The sequence below is a fragment of the Myotis nattereri genome (assembly GCF_964212035.1).
Source record: "Myotis nattereri genome assembly, chromosome: 2".
Classification (NCBI taxonomy): domain Eukaryota; kingdom Metazoa; phylum Chordata; class Mammalia; order Chiroptera; family Vespertilionidae; genus Myotis; species Myotis nattereri.
This window is the reverse complement of record NC_138076.1, coordinates 60006238-60028482: the sequence shown is the minus strand read 5'-3', so window position 1 is coordinate 60028482 and position 22245 is coordinate 60006238. Positions and strand designations below refer to the sequence as shown.

At 39.0% G+C, this 22245-nt stretch overlaps 1 protein-coding gene across 3 annotated transcripts in view; it reads left to right on the top strand.

Annotated features, from left to right (window-relative positions):
* Positions 1-1126: 1126 nt before the first annotated feature.
* UCHL3 (ubiquitin C-terminal hydrolase L3) overlaps positions 1127-22245 on the top strand; it is a 52049-nt gene continuing 30930 nt past the window's right edge. For 2 of the 3 annotated variants that reach the window (XR_013995573.1, XM_081084187.1), the window contains exons 1-2: positions 1366-1495; positions 17610-17738. Coding sequence is in view for 2 of the 3 variants with exons in the window: in XM_081084187.1 (XP_080940313.1) it covers positions 1439-1495; positions 17610-17738 (186 nt within the window). In the remaining variant the exon portion in view is untranslated. Of the gene's footprint in view, positions 1496-17609; positions 17739-22245 lie in introns of all 3 variants that reach the window. The other variant, XM_081084188.1, reaches the window with a different exon arrangement.

Here is a 22245-nt window from a genome sequence, read left to right as displayed (position 1 = left end):
AAAAGAGGAGTCATGGATTGGAAATTCCTTAGAGGTCAAAGAACAGTGACCAGAAAAAACATGAGTGGGAGAGGTGGAAGTTTCCCACGAAAGGCAAACTCAGCATAATAATCTTTTCCTCACTCTCTGTTTCTCTCCCTGGATGCCCTCTATTGGGTGCATAATAGTAATATGCTCTCTACCCCAGGTCAAATCTCCAGAGTTACCGTTGACAATTCCTGCTCATCAAAGGGACGCCCCCAAACAGTGTCTTTTTAACCTGTGCCTGCCTCTCGATCTTCATGGTTACCGCCTTAATTCAATCTCATCAGTTCACGTGCAAGTTTTCTACATGATTGACAGTGTTTCTCCATACCAGATTATTCTGTTCACTCCCCAAATACTTATTGTGCATCTATTATGTATCAGGCGCTGGGTTAGTCATAGGGGAAACAATGTGAAGAATTTAAAAGTATGCTGCTGCAGGCCTCATGGAATTTACAGTCTGGTAAAAGAGAGATACAAAAATCCGCCTTAAAATCCTTCCGTGATTCCCTGCTGCTTTCAAGATGAAGCCCAAATGTCTCCGGCATCACCTCTAATGACTGTCCCTGAATCTTGCAGGCTCTGCAGCCACAATGTATACTTTCCTTTCTTCAGGGCACCTCCTTTAAAGGGGTTCACTCCCGCTGTCCACCTTCTACAGGAAGCCTTCCAGGCACTCCCTTCCCCCATTAGCTGCACTTCTCTGTAGTTCCAGCACACCTCACTAATGGCATCACACTTTATTGTTCCACCTCTTCTACTCTATGGAGAGCTCAGCTTTGTGTAACCAATATTTAGTACAGCGTCTGATTCATAAAGGGTTCTGTACTTGACCTTTTTCGTCCAACATGCCTCCCACTCTGCAGTAGCAAACAAGGTCAGCACATCACTTCTGCACCTTGACAAAGGAACTTCTGTGGCATACCTTCCTGGCATCCTCAGGCCTTGGAGCAGCTGCCCTGTCTCTACCCCTAGACTACTAGGGTTTAGTGGTGCGCCCCCTAGCGCCGCCGGCTGACGCTGCCGGGGTGGGTGGGGCGCCCGCCACCACGCGGTCCCAGACAGACGCAAGGCGCATGCGTAGCACGAGAGCGCTGGGCTCAGATAGGAAGAGTCCAAGCGTGAGGGGAGCGAGCTGTGGAAGATTCAGATACATTTTCCTTTTGCAGTAGCGAGGTGGCTCTTATTATTTTCCTCTCAGACTGTCCCCTAACTTAAAATGTAAGACTTTCCGCGCAGCTTTGCAGGGAGCGAGAAAGGGGCTAGAGTGTTGGCAAGCTCTTCTTCGCCCTTAAGCACCCCTCCCGGAGGGCGGAGCGTTGGACGGTCCCAGGTCACGGCACGCGGGGCGGAAGCGGCCGCAGCGGCGACCGCGAAGGCTGTCAGAGCTGGCGAGTGGCCGGGCGGAGCTGCCATGGAGCGACACCGCTGGCTGCCGCTGGAGGCCAACCCCGAGGTGAGCGCGGCCCTGGTTCCGGCCGGGGGATGCAGGCGGGGGCGAGGGGAGCCGGGCGGCCGCCGCTGGTCCGGGGCAGTTTGTCTCTAAAGCGTGTTCTCTGTTTCGTTTCCAGGTCACCAACCAGGTGAGTGAGGTGTCTGGTCGCTGGGACCCTGGAGCCCTCCCTGGCCGTCTACACCTCCGCGCCCCCCAGGAGGGTCCCAACGGCGGGTGTGCCCGTTTTACGGCCGGCCCCCGCCCCCCTGGATACACCCCCAGCTGGCTCAGCTCCTCCCGTGGTCCCACTCCCCCGTCGGCAAGTGCCTCTCGGGGCTGGCGGGATGTTCATTCACCCCGTTTTCCTAGTCCTCGTTCTCTCTCCGTTCTCCTGCTTTCCCGCTCGTGCCGATGCCATCCTTTTCCCACCCCAGGACCTTCCGGGTGACTCATTTGCCTGCACTCCCTGACTCCAAGCTGTGTAAACTCGCCCACCCGGTCCGGGTCCTGTCATCCACCTCCCGCACCATGAAGTCACCTTCCAACCATCCGGTGCCCCATCAGGTCACTGCTCTCCCCGCCACGCCCCTTTCCTCGTCCAGTTTCTTAGAACTGGCCTTCAGCCCCCTCTGTGCCGGAGGAAGCGCAGTACAACCGTCCCCACGCTCTTCTTGGCCCCCCAACAACCCCGAAAGTTCGTCTGGGTGTGGGGAGAAAGAGGGAGCACCCCCCAGCAGCCACTCGACTAAGAGAAGCATCGGTGCTGCCCGGTGTAAACGTTTGCTGTTCTCGGGTCCGTTTTGCCTTACGTTCTCCACAGGTAGTTTGCTTTTTTATCGCCGTCTTCGTTTATTTTTACACAGAAATTTTCCTTCCCCTGATCTTCATTCTCATCACCAGAGAATATAACGTGGGTCACGTACTCAGTTGGCCTTTTGGTTTTCAACGCTTGCAGAAAATTCCTTATATAATGAAAGTAGATAGACATATTTGAATGTTGGCAGCAGAAATCCTTTGTCTTTTTCAGGTTTAGTATACGCTGTTGAAAGGACTATTATTTCCCCAACTCTTATCTCTTTAGTCATCTAGAAAAAGCTGAAAACCCAGCATAGAGCTTTTAGATTATTCTAATGGTGGCGTTTCCTATCTATGTTAATTTCCATTTGTATTACCCCCTTTGAGATTTGCTGTTCATTTTTTTTTGTTTCCGCCTAACGCATTTTGACCACTTTATAAGCTGAGGGTAACCTTTGCGACTTGTGACTTAATGCCATAGGAAAGAAGCCTATTTCTCTTAGACTTAATCCAAAACTTGTTGTACAGCTTTTGTGAAAAATCAGTTTACCATGTATCTGGAGAGTGTAGGGTTCCATTGATTTATGTGTTTGTTCTTCCCCCAGTACCAAACTGTTTTGATTACTGTGGTTTTATAGTAAGTCTTACTTTTCAAAATTGTTTAGGCTACTTTAGTTTGCGTTTCTATATAAGTTTTACAATCAGCTGGACAATTTCCACAAAAAGTCCTATTGTGATTTTGATGGTGAATGTGTGCCCAAATCTATAACTACATTTGGGGGGAAATTAGCATTTTAACAATATTGAGTCTTACAATTCATGAAAATAGTACATCTCATCATTTATTTGACTGGTTACAACAGTGGCTTGTAGTTTCAGCATGTAGTTATTGCACATGTTTTGTTAGATTAATACCCAAGTGATTAGTGATTTGGGGGTAAGTGATGAGTGATTTTTGGATGCTATTGTAAGTTACACTGTTTTAAAGTTTTAATTTCTAATCTTCCACTACTATATGTAGAAGTACTTTTTTTTAATGAAAAAGAAACTTTATTTCAGATAAGATTAATATTTCCAAAATTAAGGATAAAGCAAATATACTTCCTTGTGTCCATTATCTTAGGTAATTGTGATTTCCATGAATAGAGTTACTGAGTATCATTTAAATATTTGTCTGTGTGTTTGTTGGAAGCGTCTGTAGCCTTGATAGCAATTCCAGTTTTTCTGAATTCTTCTTTTTTCTTCAGGCATTCCATGTTGCATTCTTCATAAAAGGTAGGATCATTGTAGTAAGCCGTTGGACATTCTTTCAATGCAGAATTTTCTTTCCAGCATTTTATTACTAAGGATTCCAGATTCCTTGCACATACGGTAAATCTTGAACTTGTTCAGAACATCTCTCTTGGGCCTTTTATCATAAATTTAGGGATCAAAACATCGTTTTCAACATGTCTGAGATGCTGTTCTGTTGGCTTGAGTGCCATTTCGGCAACAGAGCTCAAGATACTCGTTTTTATATTTTGACTTTTGTGTCCTACTGCCTTGCTAAAGTCACTTATTCTAGTAGCTTTCTTGTTTAGATGCTGTGTGATTTTCAATATAGACAATCATATTCTCAATGAATACACTGTTTTATTTCCACCTTTTAAAACTGTGTGCCTTTTATTTCTTATTGCACTGGTTAGGACCTTCAGTACAACACTGAAGGTTGGAGATAGAACATCCTTGCCTTGTTGCAGATGTTAGGGGAAAACATTTGATCTGTCATCATAAAAGGTGTTAGTTGTAGGGTTTTGGTAGTTTTTTTTATCAAGTTAAGAAAGTTCCCTTCTTAGTTTGCTGAGAGTTTTTATTCATGTATCAATGTTGAATTTTCTCAAATGACTTTTCTGTGTCTCTTGAGACGATCATTTAAGGAAGAAATAATATCAATTCTACATAAACATAGAAGAAGAGGGACATTTTTCAACTCATTTTATGACCAGCATTACCAGACAAACCATAATAGCAAAGACTGAAAGCCAATATCTCCCCTATGAACATAGATGTAAAAATCCTCATCAAAATATTAGCAAAGAGAATCCAACAGAATATAAGAGGATAATATATCCTGACCCAAATAGTTTATCCTGGTATTATAAAGCTGGCTCACCATTCAAGTCAGTCAATGTAATTACCTGTATTAACAGACTAAAGAACAACTATTTTTAAATTATATTATTTCTTTTAATAAGATGTAAGCTTGTTTTACTGGAAATATATTCTGTGATTCAACTATTATTGGGCTTTGTTCCTAGGTAACCTTGTAAACTATAAAAAAAATTCACTTGTTCACATTAATTAAATAGTATTTTGGGAGCATCTTTTTTAAAAAAAATTATTTCAGAAAGAGGGAGACAGAGAAACATTAATGATGAGAGAAAATCATTGGTTGACTGCCCCCTACATGCCCCTTACTGGGGATTGAGCATGTGCCCTGACTGGGAATCGAGCCCTGACCTCGTGGTTCATGGCTCGACCCTCAATCCCTTGCCATACTGGCCAGGTGGTGGCATCTTTTTTGATACCAGGTACCTGAGCAGGAGGTGGTTATACTTTGATGATTAAAACATGCATAGTTTTTTGCTTTTCAGTCCAATGGGAAGAGACAGAAAAGTAAGTAAATAATTAGCAATAGTATAGGTGCAATGATAGAAATTAACAGGGTACTGTGATGAAGAAATCAGAGAAAGCATCACAGGTTAGATGGTGACAAGGAGGCCATTCTGAGGTGTTATAAACAGGAGAAATGTTATTTGTAAATGATTGTATTCTATTTCTGGCATGCTTTGTTATGGTTCAGTTTGTTTTAAAATAATTTATAAAAGAAGTGATGCACTTTTAGTGGGAGAATGTGCAAGTATCTAGGCAGTGATTAGTTTTAGCCACAATTTTTGTGGCTGTTTCTTTATTCTCTTTGTATTAGTGATAAAATTGAGGATAGATAATGAATAGAAATTTAATTAACTAACTTAGAATTACTAGGATTAAGCCACAGGTAAACCCAACAATAGTATCCATCTATACCTTTTCTAATTTTCTCAAGTTGATGGAATAGAAGGCCTTTCACTTATCTCAGTTTCACAGTGTTACCATTTGGGAGTTGCATGTGTTATTATTGTACTTTTAGTTTGAGCAAATACTGGTTTTGCTCTAATGATGCCTACTTTGTATAAGAATGATCAACAGGATAACATCCTGATCATTATTAACTATTACACATTAACTAGTAACCATGTGTCTCTAGGTATGTTAAGCAGTGATTTCTTTTGTTGGTTAATATGCAGTCAGTCCCTTCTAAGAATATTTTGTCATGATACAGGTAGGATTTACCTAGAATGAATTAAGTAATAGAAAATTTATTTAAAAATTTTAAGCATCTTTTATTTACACACTAGAAGCCCAGTGCATGAAATTCATGCGGGGTGTGGGGGGGGGGGGCGCTCAGCCTGTCCTGCACCCTTTCCAATCCGGAACCCCTTGGGGGATGTCCAACTGCCTCTTACAATCCTGGACCGCTGGCTCCTAACCGTTCGCCTGCCTGCCTGCCTGCCTGCCTGATTGCCCCTAACCACCTCTGCCTGCCTGATCACCCCTAACCATCTCTGCCTGATCACCCTTAACTGCTCCCCTACTGGCCTGATCGCCCTGAACTGCTCCCCTGCTGGCCTGATAACCCCTAACCACCTCTGCCTCACCCCACACCCAGGACCAGGATTCCCTCCTCCGGCTGGTCGTAGGCACCCGGGACTCGGGCTTCCCTCCCTCTGGTCGGCTGCAGGCACCCAGGATCTGGGCCAGCTTTGCCCAGGCTGGCCGCAGCCGCAGAGGACCATGAGTGGGCAGCTTCGCCCAGGCCACAGGCGCTGGTGCCCGGGACCGTGGGGCATGCAGCTTGTCCCTCTCCTGGGCCACAGCCTGGCTAGTCCCCATTCCTCTCTCGTGAGCTCATTTGTGCCTGGCTGGTCCTCATTCCTCTCTCATGAGCTCATTTGTGCCTGGCTGGTCCCCATTCCTCTCTCCCCAGTGTTGAGTGTCTGAGCAATTCTGGTGTGAGGGTGTGATGACCATTTGAATATTAGCTCTTTATTATATAGGGTACATTTAAAGGGGTAATAGAAGCTTGTAGCAGATTTCAGGTAATTAAGCATAAGAATTATAACTTAAAAAAACACACAAAACCTCCAGTCTGTGATGTAGGCAATCAAACATTTCTTCTTATGAGTGCACTAGATTTTCATTCTGATTTTGTTTTGTGATTTGAGTACAACACAGCCACACTATGTATATTTTAAATATTGTTGTGTTTTAGAACCAATAATTTTTGGTATGGAAATCCCCTAAAAATATCCCTAAATGTGATTTTATTGAAGAGGTAATACATTCTCTAGCATAATGTATAATAACCAAAGGAAAATAAATTTAATATAACTATTATATTTAGCTTAGATGCTTAGAGTTGGGAAAAGAATTAAAGATCATCTGCTGGACTTTTGCCATAAACATACAAAGATTTTCTAGTTAGTAGATCCCATCTTAGGGGAAAACCCTGTTACTCTATCCTCCTCTAGCTACTGTCTCATACCTGTTTCCCTTCTTTGTAAGAATTGTTGATAGGAGCTGTTGCTACTTTCTCATCATCATTTTCCTCCTATGTTTGCTTCTATCTGACTTGTTTCTGTCCTCACCATTTCATATTAAGTATTTGTGTAGAGTTTACTAATCATCACTTTGCCATCTATTCATCATTTTCTGTCCCCAAATTTCTTGATCTCTCAGCAACATTTGATAGAGTAGGCCATTCCATCCTTTTTGAAAAAATATATTTTATTGATTTTTTACAGAGAGGAAGGGAGAGGGATAGCGAGTTAGAAACATCGATTAGAGAAACATCAATCAGCTGCCTCCTGCACACTCCCTACTGGGGATGTGCCCGCAACCAAGATACATGCCCTTGACCGGAATCGAACCTGGGACCCTTGAGTCCGCAGGTCGACGCTCTATCCACTGAACCAAACCGGTTAGGGCCATTCCATCCTTCTTGAAACATCATCTTTTCTTGGCTTCTATGATAATTCTGGTTTTCCTCCTTTTTCTCTGACTGTTTCCTAGATTCACCTTTGCTAGATCATCTCTCTCCCAACTTCTAAGGAGTTCCTGAGAACCATGTCCTAGTTGGTAATCTTTTGTATGTGCATTCTCTCACTAGTGACGTTTTCTATTGTATAGCATTAATACTATCAATCGTCACATAGTTGATCATATTTCCTCAAAGCCTGGACTTCTCCACCAAGTTGGAAACCTGTATATTCAACTACCTCTTTGATATCTCCATTTTGATGTCTTATAGATACCTCAGACTTAACATGGCAGAAAAAGAAATTGGAATTTAACCTCCTCTCACCTGTCCTCCAAATGCATTTTTTCCCCAGGCTTCCAAGGGCACTGCCTTTTTATCTAATGCCCAAGTCAGTGTCATTGAGTCTTCTTCACAACTATGCTAATTTGGAGAGGCTCTATTGTATTGATTTGATATCTTGGGTTTTACCTGGGCTGTGAGACTATGAGCAGTTCCCTAACCTCTGTACCTTAGTTTCTTATAATCCCTCCTGATCTTGTAAAATTGTAAGGATTAAATAAATGACTATATGTAAAGTATATAGAGCAATTTCTAGAACAAAGCATGCACTCTGTGAATGTTAGCTTTTTAAAATATTGTTCTTTCCCTAACCTTTCTGATCCAGTTGATCTACAAGCCTTGTGGACTTTTCTTTGAAATTCTATTCCAAATCTGGCCATTTTCTTCATTTCCATACTACAGCCCCAACTACCATCATCCTCACTTTAGACAACTGCAGGAGCCTCCTAACTAGTTTTTCTGCTTCTCCTTTCACCTCCCTAAAATCTAGTCTCCATATGTACCCAAAGTGGTTTTTTAAAAATGCAAATGATATCTTTTGACTCCTTGCTTAAAACAGAACACAAAATGGTCTTCCAAACTTCTTACTGTGGTCTGATGAGGAAGTACTGCCCACTGTTGTTCCACACGTGCTGAGCTGTCTTTGAGTGCCATACCCATTCCTGCTTCAGAGTCTTTGCACTTGATCACTTTTTGCTTGAATCATTCTGATCTGGGTTGTTTTATGGCTGTTTATTTCTTGTCATTTGTGGTTTAATTTGAAATCCTTAGCCTTTTCTTGATTGGCGGTTAAGGTTCCTCCCCACCCCCCAAATCTGCACTGACATTGTGTCTTGTTTTATTTTCTTCAAAATACTTACTGCCTTGTAAAATTATCTTGTTTATGTCTTTACTTATTGGGTGTATAATACTAGTAGAACGTAAATTCTATCAGAGCAAAGACATGTCTGAAGTACCAAGAATGGTGCCTGGCTGCCAGCGTATTCTCTATAGATAGTGAGTGGGAGAATGAATAAACATACAGCTGCTCCAGAAAAATCTTTCTCAAAATCATCTTTAATGTGATCATGAATCTTTAATATTTTAATGAGCAGCATTCAATCGTATAAGGTGGTTTAATTTCTTATAATAATGAGTAGTGTGCCGCGCCAGCACAGCTAAGGGTTCGGTGAGCCTAAGGAGAGACGGTGAAGGATTAAAGAAAAGACAGACAAGAGAATACAGCTGGGGCTTGGTGATCTCCAGTGCCTGGATGAGGACACAGAAAGACCCAGCCTGCAAGCTGAGGCTTTATTTTATAGTTAGAGAAAAACAAGGAAGTGGTCAACATAGTTACAGTGTTCTTGTGAGTTTCACCTTGTTTTGACAGCACTTGCTGCACCTCCCAGGCCCATTAGCTACCTAGGAAGGAAGTAGGGAGGGCTATAAGGTTAAGCATAATAAGCTAAGAGGTCTCTGCCCTCCAAGCTGGGACTTGTTTATGGCTCTGCCACAGGTCAGTCTGAGGCTTAACCCTATAGCTGCTCCCTACAGAGTAGTATATAATACGAGCTAGAAGAATTATATTTATTTTTATTGAAACAAAATCTTTTTCTGTAACTTCTTCCAGTTGCCCATCAGTCCTCCCACTGAAACCGTACAGAGTAAATCTAATTGCTCTTTCAGGATATTACTGAAAAATATCTGGGGCTAAGGATCATAATAATTTAAGGCTTTTTTGAATGTGCCTAGACTCTCCAGCTGTGATGTCTTCCAAAACCTTATCATTCTTGGTCACCTTCCTTTGAACTTGCTTCTGTTTGTCATTGTCCTTTATAAAATAGGCCTCCCAGAGCTGATATTATAAGACTTTTTTTAAAACATTTTCAATTATAGTTAATATTCAGTATTATTTTATAATAGTTTCAAGTGTACTGCCTAGTGATTATACATTTATATAATTTACAAAGTAATTACCCCCCCCCCCCAGCCCCCCATAAGGTCTAGTATGCACTTGGCACAATACATAATTATTACAATACTAGAGGCCCGGTGCACATTTGTGCACTGGCCAGGGGGGCGGGGGGTGGCCCTCAGCCCAGCCTGCGCCCTCTCACAGTCTGGGACACCTCAGGGGATGTCCGCCTGTCAGCTTAGGCCCGCTCCTTAACGCTGCCTCGGAGGCGGGAGAGTCTCCCGCCACCACTGCTGCACTTGCCAGCCATGAGCCCGGCTTCTGGCTGAGCAGTGCTCCCCCTGTGGGAGTGCACTGACCACCAGGGGGCAGCTCCTGTGTTGAGCGTCTGCTCCCTGGTGGTCAGTGCATGTCATAGTGATCAGTCATTCTGCTGTTCGGTTGATTTGCATATTAGGGTTTTATTATGTAGGATTATTGACTATGTTCCCTATGCTATACTTTACATCCGATGACTATTTTATAACTACCAATTTGTACTTCTTAATCCCTTCACTTTTTTCACCCAGTCCCTCTCATCTGGCAACCATCAGTTTATGCTCTTTATCTATGAGTCTTTCAGTTTTGTTTGTTCATTTATTTTATTCTTTAGATTCCACATAATTGTAAAATTATGTGGTATTTGTCTTCCTCTGATTGACTTATTTTATTTAGCATAATATCCTCTAGGTCCATCCATGTTGCTGCAAATGGTAAGATTTCATTCTTTTTTATGGCCAAGTAATATTTTTGTGTATATACCCATGTGTGTACAGTGTATATTGTATATGTACCACCTCTTCTTCATCCAGTTGTCTATTAATGGGCACTTAGGTTGCTTTCAAATTTGGGCTATTGTAAATAATGTTGCAGTGAATATAGGACTTCATATATCTTTTCAAATTAGCATTTTGGTTTCTTTGATAAATAACCAGAAGTGAAATTGGTGGGTCATAAGGTAGTTCTATTTTTAATTTTTTGAGGAACATCCATACTGTTTTCCACTGTGGCTGCACCAGTTCACAATCCCGCTGAAGTGTCTCTTTTCTCCACATTTTCACCAACACTTGTTTGTTGATTTATTGATGATACCATTCTGACAGGCGTGAAGTAATATCTCATTGAGGTTTCAATTTGCATTTCTCTGAAGATTAGTGAAGATTGAGGAACAATTAAGCATCTTTTCATATGTCTGTTGGCAATCTCTATGTGCTCTTTGGAGAAATATCTATTCAGGTTCTCTACCCATTTTTAAATTGGATTGTTTATTTTCTGGTGGTAAGTTGTTTGTGTTCTTCATAAATTTTGAATATTAACCTCTTATCAGATGTATCATTGGTGAATATCTTCTTCCATTCAGTAGGTTGTTTTTTTGTTTTGTTGATGGTTTCCTTTGCTGTGCAAAACTTTTTAGTTTGATGTAGTCCGATTTGTTAATTTTTTCTTTTGAGGAGATATTTCCAAAATAATATTACTAAGAGCAATGTCAGAGAGTTTACTACCTATGTTTTTCTTCTAGGAGTTTTATGGTTTAGGGTCTTACATGTAAGTTTAATACATTTTTAGCTTATTCTTGTATATAGTGTAACAAAGTTTTATTTTTTTGTATATAGTATATATGGTTTTATTTTTTTGCATGTATCTGTTCAGTTTCCCAACACCATTTATTGAAGAGGTTATCTTTTTCCCATTGTATATTGCCTTCTTTATCATAGATTACTTGACTATATCAGCATGGGTCTCTATTCTCTCCCACTGATCTATGTACCTATTTTTATGCCGGTACCATGCTGTTTAGATTGCTACAGTATTGTAGGATAGTTTGATATCAGATAGTGTGATACCTCCAGCTTTGTTCTTTTTTTCTCAATATTGCTGTGACTATTTGGGGTCTTTTGTGATTCCTTAAATTTTAGGATTATTTATAATAGTTCTGTGAAAAATGTCATTTGATAAATGAATTCAGTAAAATAGGATACAAAATTAAAATAATACGTCTTTTTATAGCAGACTAGCATTGCATTACTTTTGTTGACAATTGTGTAGTCAGTCCATATTGAGCCTTCAGAGAAATAAACTCCTTTCTTAATTCCCACATAAAATGTTTTCAGTATTTGCCTATTCTGTACTTTAATTTCCTTTTTTTCTTTTTTACTACATCTCTGTTAAAATTAATTTTGCTAGTTTCCAGGTTTTAAGAACCATCATTTTCTCATTTAACTATTAGTTATGCTCCTACTTTTGTATCTAGCAATTACTACTACAGTGGGGCCTTGACTTACGAGTTTAATTCGTTCTGTGATGGAGCTCGTAACTCAAATTACTTGTATGTCAAATCAAAAAGTGAACGAGTGAGACACGTGATGCTGGGCTGATGTTGCCGTTCACTGTGATGTTCGCTGTGCCAACTAGCGGTGGGGTATCTGAAGCTTGGCTCGTAACCCGAATTTTAGCTTGCAACTCAAAGCAAAAAATCAGCCGAGAGACGGCTTGTATCTCGAAAAACTCGTTAGTCGGGACACTCGTAAGTCAAGGCCCCACTGTAGTATACTTTTAATAGTTAAATCAAGCAGTTACTAAATAAGTATAATTTCTGGCATAACCCATAGCATTAATGAATTTGTAATAAGGAAGAATCTATTGCTGTCCAGGATCTTAGGTCTTAAAGACCAGAGAAAGTGGCTTTAGAACGAATTTGAAAGGAAAGTAAATTTAATTTTTCTATTAAAAATTACAAAATCAGATTTTTTTGTTATTTGTCACCTAAAGATTGAGGGACAATTCATTGTAAATCAGGGCAGAGGCCAACAGTGTTTAGATAGAGAACTGCAATTTGTGTGCAGAACTCTGGAGGGAAGAGATGGTTATGGACCCTTTAAGAACTTGAAGACTTCGTTGTGGCTCAAGTTAGGAAAAAAGGTACAAAAAGAAACTTCATTGAGAAATGTGGCTCGAGAAGTAAACGGGTGCCAGCACATCGGAGTTCTGCATGTGGATTCTGGCAGTGAGACCTTGAAAAAATCATGTAACCTCTCAAACTCAATTTCCTTATTGGTGAAAGGATATAATAAAACCTCCCTTTCCCGTTGCAGTAAAGTTGAAGTGAAATTAAAACTCCGCAAATGGTTTCTGATGTATCAAAATCTTAAAACTCATTATAAGTAATTTAAATACTCTTTATCTGGTGGAAAGTTTATCATTGGGCCATTGAGTAAAAAGGATAAGTTGACCAAGGATATTGTTATTTACTAATTTTTTTGACTGGCCAATATTTTAGAGGCATTGTGAAAATTTAGTGAGCTAAACAGTCAGAATATTTTGTTATTCTATTGCCCAGTATTTAGAAAAGCCAAGAAGTCTGGTCTTAGACGTTATAAGAGTCTTTATTTGGCTTCATGCAAACAGTATGCTAATTGTATAGAGGGAGCTTTGCAAATGCATATATAAGATACTTTTCTTTGTGAGTAGTCTAGACTGTAGAGAGATTTTTGAAGGGTATAGTTCTAAGACTTTTTTGGGGGGTTTTCTTCCAGTTTTGTGAATTTCAATAAAATACACATGTATCAGTTCTATTGATCTGTAACTTAGAAGCTGCATTTAGCTGTTACAAAATTACACTTTTTAAAAATACTGGAAAATAAAAAGTTGAGTTCACACCATTCAAGCTAACTGCTGTTAATATTTTAGAGAATTTTCTTCTAATTTTTCTCTATTTGCATATAATCATCAAACCCACAGAAGGGTTTATTTTAAATGATAAAAGTACAACACCTTTAAGATTTAAAGTAAGAGGTAAAAGTTGAAGACTTACCTCCCCACTCTTTTTCCACTTCTCAAAGGTATTTACTATTAATAGCTGCTTTTATTCATTTTTTTCATCTGATGACTTCCTGTTTGAGTCTTACCCGTAACAATGGGGGGAGGGTAGAGGATCCAACCAATATACTTAATAGATATTACTTTAATTGAACTTTATATCAATCTCATTTGATTGGCGATATGAGTAACATGTTAAGGAAAACTATGACTCCAGTGATAGCTTTTGAATTTAATTCATTTTTGTATTTAATTTAATTGGCTGTTTAATCATTAATTGTGTCTGCAATTTGATACTACTCAGTCTCACTACAGCTGCTGCCTTTGGAGCTTGGTACTTTTTATACTTGTTAGATTTGGCTGACATGGAGTAAGTTTACTGCTTACTTCACATTAATTTACCAGTTATGTCCAGACTGTTTTTTTCACTAAAATGTTTAACTGTTACTTTCACTTTGTAAGCACAGATGTGAAATTTCCTGCTATAGGTACCATCTTGTTTTATAACTTAATTACAATATGGCTTTTAGGGGTACATAACATTAACATATACATTTAAATCCTCTTATCAGGGTTAGGGCTGTCAGTCCTGTGCAGGTAATATTTGGAGTTGATTAAATGAATGCCTGATTTTAGATTAACAACCAAATGTATCTTTTCTACCTCTTTAATGTGACACAAATAAAAACAAATATATAGCCCTAGCCAGTTTGGCTAGTGGATAGAGTGTCAGCCTGTGGACTGAAGGGTCCTGGGTTTGATTCCTGGACAGGGCACATGCCTGGAAGGCAGCCAGTGGACGATTCTCTATCCCTCTCCCTTCCTCTCTGAAATCAATAAAAAATATATATATTTAAATAAACACATATCTAAGACCTTATTTTTGACCAATATGTTATCATTAAGTAGAGTTTCTTCTACTGGCTGATTGTGCCGGGCCAGCACAGCCAAGAGTTCAGTGAGCCTGAGGAGGGCCAGTGAAGGATTAAAGAAGACAGACAGAATACAGCTGGGGCTCAGTGGATCTCCAGTGCCTGGATGAGGACACAGAAAGACCCAATCTGCTACCAGGTTTTATGAGATCAAAACAAGGGTAGTAGTCAACATGTTTAAAATGTTCTTGTGAGTTTCACCTTGTTTTGGCAGCACTTGTTTTGGTAGCACTTGCTGCACCTCCCACAGCCTATTAGCTACCTAGGAAGGAACTAGGGAGGGCTATAAGGTTAAGCTTAATTAAGCTAAGAGGGCTCTGCCCTCCAAGCTGGGATTTGTTTGTGGCCCTGCCACAGGTCAGTCTGAGGCTTAACCGTAGAGCTGCTCCCTACAGCTGGTAAATGGATGGGAATACCTGTGTGAGATTAATAATGCTGTTTATGAAACATGGCTTACTTCCCATCAGTTTAGCACAGATTTTCAACTAGTAAGTTGTTAAGAATTTTTAAAACATGCAATACCTGACTACTGAGTCAGGGACACTGACCTCTTTTCCCTTAGATTGTGAAATAAGAAAATGACAATAGCCAACACAACAGTAGCCGTCCTGTGTGAATGACCTGTTTTAAACCATAAATATATAGGTCATATAATAAAGTTGCATCGTATCAGTCATGTTGCATAATAATGTTGCATCTGGTTGGTTACCAGAAATACTTATATCTAAATACAAACGCCTGATTTTTTAAAATATATTTTTATTGAATCGGAGATGAAGGGAGAAGGAGAGATAGAAACATCAAAAATGAGAGAGAATCATTGATCGGCTGCCTCCTGCATGTCCCCTACTAGGGATTGAGTCCGCAACCCAGACTGTGCTCTGACCTGGAATTGAACTGTGACCTTCTGGTTCATAGGTCAATGCTCAACCATTGAGCCACACCAGTTGGGCAGACACCTGATTCTTTTAAAAGTCACTTTGAAGCAAAAAGGTTAGGTAATTACTATTGTTATTATTTTTTTAATCAAAATTATACCTATTTTTTGTTAGAATAGCAAAATATATTTTTGCTGTGCTGTAGAATTTTAGTAATTAGTTTATGTGTGCTATGAGATGCAAAAGGTTGAAAATTGCTGATTTAGCAAGATCTGATCTGATGATCTAAGAACATGTGACCATTCTTTAGGGAGAAATACCTAAGGCACTTTTTTATTTTTTTAATATATTTTTATTGATTTAGAGAAGAAGGGAGAGGGAGAGAGAGATAGAAACATGAATGATAAGAGAGAACCATTGATCGGCTGCCTCTTGCACATCTTCTACTGGGGACCGAGCCCACAACCCAGGCAGGAGCACTGTCCCAGAATGGAACCGTGACTTCCTGGTTCATAGGTCCAACGTTCAACCACTGACACACGCTGACTGATGATGTTAGACCAGTAGATGCTATAATGTATTTTTGAGGTAAGGTATAATGATGAATTCTTAACATGATTTTCTTGTTTCCTCTTCTCATTTTTTTCTGTCATCTGAAACTTATTTTGTGATAGTACACTTTAAAAAATCATCTTTTTTCAGTACAGACTTTTGTTAAGAATTTGTGAAATTGACATAATTCTCATTATTACATTTTTCTTTTTTCTCTCTGCAGATTAGGGCCTGGCATTTTATTTTCCTATGAAATCTTAATAAAAAAAACACTATTCTTGCCCTGGCTGGTGTTTCTCAGTGGTTAGAGCAGCCGTGGGCAAACTACAGCCCGCGGGCCGGATCCGGCCCGTTTGAAATGAATAAAACTATTGAAAAAAAAGACCGTACCCTTTTATGGAATGATGTTTACTTTGAATTTGTATTAGTTCACACAATCCATGCTTTTTTTTTTTTTTTTTTTTCAATCCATGCTTTTGTTTCGGCCCTCCGGTCCAGTTTAAGAACCCATTGTGGCCCTCGAGTCAAAAAGTTTGCCCACCCCTGGGTTAGAGCATTGGCCTGCACACCAAAGGGTCATGGATCGATTCCCAGTGAAGGGCATGTACCTGATTGCAGGTTGGATCCCCGGCCTGGTCTGGGCACATGTGGGAGGCAACCAGTCTATGTGTCTCTCTCACATCAATGTTTCTGACTCTCTCAGCCTCTCCCCACCCCCTAAAAAATCAATGAAAAAAATATACGTGGGTGAGGATTAACAACAAAAAACAAAACAAACCACTATTCTTTTGTTATAGTTGTTTTGCCAGATACAATAATCGGTACAGTTGACTGGGTTTCATTGTGTAATAGAGGTCAGGAAGCCAGTAGTGTACTCCTTATATCAAGCATTATCTGGTGTTTGCGCAAGTCCATTGGACTTTTTTGGCTTTATATAATCTTTACTTACTGATATGATTTATGATATCTACCTATTTATTTTTAAACTTCAGGCAAGTAGGATAAACTGTGTTGATCTTCTAAAATAATTATCTACTAGGACTTGTATGGGTTTGGTGAAATCCTGGCTTATTATATTCCGTCCCAAAGTAATGGATTTTGAAAAACGTTGTGCTTAGTATCATCCCCTATTTATGGGAAACCTACTTCATTCTTACTGAATATCAGTAATATTTGTACCCCACATTCCCTTTTATGTATTAGACTAGAGACCCGGTGCACAAATGCATGCACAGGTGGGGTTCCTTGGCCTGGCCGGTGATTGGGGCCTATTGGGGGCTGGCCAGCAAGGGGGAGGGACCACAGGAGGTTGGCCAGCCAGTCAGGGGGGCTGGCTGGCTGAGGTGAGGGGCCGCAGGAGGTTGGCCAGCCGGGGGAGGAAGGGGCCTCAGGAGGTTGGCTGGCTGGTCCCCTCCAATCTGAGCTGATGGGGGGGGGGGGAGGTGGGCGGCCAGCTGAGAGTAGGGGCCACAGGAGGTTGGCCGGGCAGGGAAAGGGGCTGCGGGAGGTTGGGCCAGCCAGCCAGTGCCAGTTGGGGAGGAGCCGTAGGAGGTTGACTGTGGGAGTGCACTGACCACCAGGGGAAGCTCTGCATTGCGCATCTTCCCCCTGGTGGTCAGTTCACGTCATAGCGACTGGTCGACCCGTTGTTCAGGTTGTTTGTTTGTAATGGTCGCTTAGGCTTTTATATACTAGTATATAGATACACAGTATTTACATGTTGATTATTTCCTTATTAACACTATATATACATATATATATATATATTTCCCTCTTCTTTTACCAGTTTCTCAAACAATTAGGCCTGCATCCTAAATGGCAATTTGTCGATGTATATGGAATGGATCCTGAACTCCTTAGCATGGTACCAAGACCAGTGTGTGCAGTATTACTTCTCTTCCCTATTACAGAAAAGGTAATTGTTAAGTAAGATATAAAGTTTTCAGTAAATGCAAAGTTCTCTTTTATCGTTCTATTAAATATTATGCTCTTCTTTAACAACAAATGACTCCCTTCTTGCATAAAAAGAAAAAATCTAGGGAGCAGGGATACCTTAAATATCTAGTTTTATTGAAGAGATGATATTTCGATTTTGATTTATAGACTGACAATAAAACCCTGAGTTAGTCTTTTAAACTTGTGTAATTTTCTTCTTTTAAAAAATGTAGTGAGATTGCCTCAACTATGGTTTGATGTGACATTTATTCACATTTTGATGTATATACTTTAAGAATTTTTTATTGATTTTTGGACAGAGGAATGGAGAGGGAGAGAGAATCATTGATGTGTCAGAGCGGAACATCCATTGGCTGCCTCCTGCATGCCCCCTACCAAGGATTGAGCCCACAACCCAAGCAGATGCCCTGACCGGGAATCGAAACAGTAACCCTTTAGTGCACGGGCCATCAACCAGCCAACTGAGCCACACTGGCCAGGGCTTGATGTATATACTTTAGAAATGTTAAGTAATATGATGATCTTAAATCTGACTTAGAAAATATATGAATAAAGAATATGTTCAAATGTTCAATGTATAAAATATGTAAATCTAAAAATATATGTAAAAAGAAATCTGCTTTTTTTAAGATGATACGTATAACTAATGGCATGGGTTACATTATTTTCAGGATAAACTTGATTTGGGTGGAAACACTAAGATTAAACATAGTTTAATTGGCAGATTTAGGATGTGTTGGAATTATAGTTATTAGATTTCTATTTAAATTCCAGTCACTGTATTTCAGGCCTTCTTAGAATGATGTCATATAGATATATGTATTATGGAGCCAGAACATTTAAGTTCATTTTCATACAGCTGTAAGTCCAAATCTTTCTGATTTTTATTTAAACTTAGAAACAATAGGATGAACTTGGTAGTTTTAAAAAATGAAGTAAATGTTTGGGAAGATAAATGAGAAATGAGGTGTTGATGATTTGGCATAAAATGCTCAGGTCATCTTATTTTTCAGTAATAGAAGGAGCTGTGTCTCACAGAAATTAAGAGTTAGGCTTTGCTCAGTCCTAGAAATTCCTGGATCATTTTCTTTATACCAAAACTAATTAACCTCAGTTCAAGATAAAATAAAAAATACTGAAATATTTCTCTTTTTTAGTTAGGAGTACTGTAAAACAAATCAGTTAAAGAAGGGATATTTCTTCATATTAGCTGTTTGTACTATTCGTAGAAATTTAGGGTTAGAAATTTCTTGTGGTTATCCAGTATTAGACTGAATACCTACTTTTAGTGGTTGTGATTATTCTGGAATTTGAGGTAGAGTAGGACAAATACTTAAATTTATACTCTTCTCCAGTGTTAACTTTCCCTTTCTTAGATTGCTAAAATAAGCAAGTAGCCGAAACCGGTTTGGCTCAGTGGATAGAGCGTCAGCCTGCGGACTGAGAGGTCCCGGGTTCGATTCCGGTCAAGGGCATGTACCTGGGTTGCGGGCACATCCCCGGTGGGGGATGTGCAAGAGGCAGCTGATCGATGTTTCTCTCTCATCGATGTTTCTAACTCTCTCTATCTCTCTCCCTTCCTCTCTGTGAAAAATCAATAAAATATATTAAAAAAAAAAATAAGCAAGTAGATACCTACCTCAGGATCCCAATTGTAAGGAACAGGGAAAAAAAAAAAAAAAGTCAGCTTCTTAAAGCTTAGGCTTTTTTAGTTGGTGTGATATAAATGTGAGTCTATATCTGAATTGGAAATTTTCCAAACCATTTATTTTTATGATCTACTTTTTATTTAAAGGAATAAGTAAGATTTACTCTTTATTTAGTGGGTCATCAGTATTAAAGAGAGCATGCTATCCTTATCAATAGGCCTTCTTCATATAAATGGATCAGTAGTACTAAAAAGCTTATTGTGTCTATTGCTAGAAAGAACATACACTTCTATAAGTTATTAATAGATACTGATAAGTACTGGAATAATCTATAAATAACTTATAGAAATACTTACATAAGTAGCAAATACAGTGGTATCTGTTACTTTTTCATGTCTCTTACAATTTGGTAGGTTCCCCATTTCAGCTCATAAGTGACATATTAAAGTTACCCAAGGATATCTAGTGGATGTTTTAAGAGATACAAAGTGTTTTGGTCTTCTGTGTTCTAATTTAGGAACTGATTATGTTGTTGCAAATGGCTTAAGAGTATTAATAGCAAAAGAACTGTCATGGGTACCTCATTACCCTTTAAATAAAGTCAATTATGGTTTTAAATGTGTACTTTATAGTTGAGTTTACCAGCCAAGGAATCATAGTTGGAAAGGCTATAAATTATTTATTTCTGATATTTTGATTGTCTCTTCACCATGTGTTTTTACTTTGGTCTGCCATAATTACATTTTATTTTTTTTCTAGACTTGCTCTGTATCATTTTATGATTTTTCTTCTAAGCATTAAATCTTGTGAAGTTATCAAATATTTTGCTTTGTTAGCAAGGAACAATAATATTAAACAGCAACAAGAAACTGAACTGTAGAACCATACAAACATATCAGGATAAGACCTTACTATATTGAACATTTCAGTTTTTATCAACTGAACTTATATGAATGAAATAATGGTTCAGAATTTATTATGAAAACATAACTACCAGTTTGTACTTCTTCTTTTTTTTTTAAATATATTTTATTGATTTTTTTTATAGAGAGGAAGGGAGAGGGATAGAGAGTTAGAAACATCGATGAGAGAGAAACATCGATCAGCTGCCTCCTGCACGCTCCCCACTGAGGATGTGCCCACAGCCAAGGTACATGCCCTTGACCAGACTTGAACCTGGGACCCTTCAGTCCGCAGGCCAGCACTCTGTCCACTGAGCCAAACCGGTCAGGGCCCAGTTTGTACTTCTTAATCTCTTCCCCTTTCTCACCCGACCCCCTAACCCCTCTCCTCTCTGGCAACCATCAGTCTGTTCTCTGCATCTTTGAGTCTGTTTCTATTTTGTATGTTTATTTACTTTTTTCTTGCGATTCTATATATAAGTGAAATCATATGGTGTTTGTCTTGCTCTTACTGACTTATTTCACTTAGTATAATACCCTCTAGGACCATCCTTACTGTTGCAAATGGTAATAATTTCATTTTTTATGGCCAAGTAGTATTCCATTGTATATATGTACCACAACATTTTATACAGTTGTCTATTGACAGGCCCTTGGGTTGCTTCCATATCTTGGCTATTGTAAGTAACACTGCAGTGATGAACACAAATTAAAAATGAGTGAGGAGAATTAGTGTTTGGATTTCTTCAGATATATACCCAGAAGTGGAATCACTGGGTCGTTAGGCAGTAACATTTTTAGTTTGTTGAGAACCCTCCATATTGTTTTTCCTAGTAGCTACACCAGTCTGCATTCCCACCAACAATGCGCAAGTGTTCCCTTTTCTCCACGTCCTCGCCAATACTTGTTGTTTGTTGATTTATTGATGGTAGCCATCTGACAGGTGTGAGGTGATAATTTAGTGTGGTTTTAATTTGCATTTCTCTGAAGATTAGTGGCTTTGAACATCTTTTCATATGTCTCTTGGCCATCTGTATGTCCTCTTTGAAGAAGTGTCTGTTCAGTTCTTTGCTCATTTTTTAATTGGATTGTTATTTGTTTGTTTTATGGTGAGTTGTATGAATTCTTTATAAATATTGGATATCAACTCCTTATGAATATGTTCTTCCATTCATTAGGTTGTCTTCGTGTTATTGATGGATTCCTTTGTGTGCAAAAACTTTTTAGTGTGATGTAGACAGTACAAAAATAAAAAAAAACTGTACTTTTGAAACAGGCAGTTGACCAGATTTGGCCTGTTGGTTCTAGTTTGCTGACTCCTTACTCTATTGGAATTTGAAAATTATAGACAAAACAATAAAGTCATCTTTCTACTCTCCCCCTTCTCTCCTCACTCATTTTTAAACTTTTGAAAATAATTTGTCAAAGCTGCGCAGCTAATAATGGCAAAGCAAGGATGTGAACTCTGGCAGTCATGTAGAGCTCACACTTTTGACATTCATCATTATGCCATATTGGTTTTACAACCAGTTATTAGAAATAATGGTGAATGTTTGTTCTGAATATTGTATGCTTATAAATATAGTATGAATTTTGTTATGATAGGATGATTCAACTATATAGAAATATAAAAAGCAGAAAGTAAAAATCCTCTAGGAATCTCTAATCCCAGAGATAATCTCTGTTAAATTTTTTTATATCCTTTCAGATTTTCAATAGATATATAAAATAAATATTTTAAAAATATAAATAAGAATTTTATTAATGTATATTGACCTACAAGAACTCTATAATCATAGATAAATTTCTAAGTAAGAATATGTAAATCTACTTTATTCTTTTAAAAGTAGTATTTTAGTAAGATATCCCATACAGTTAGAATTTTTGACGTTTTATGTTTAAGTCCTTTTTAGCA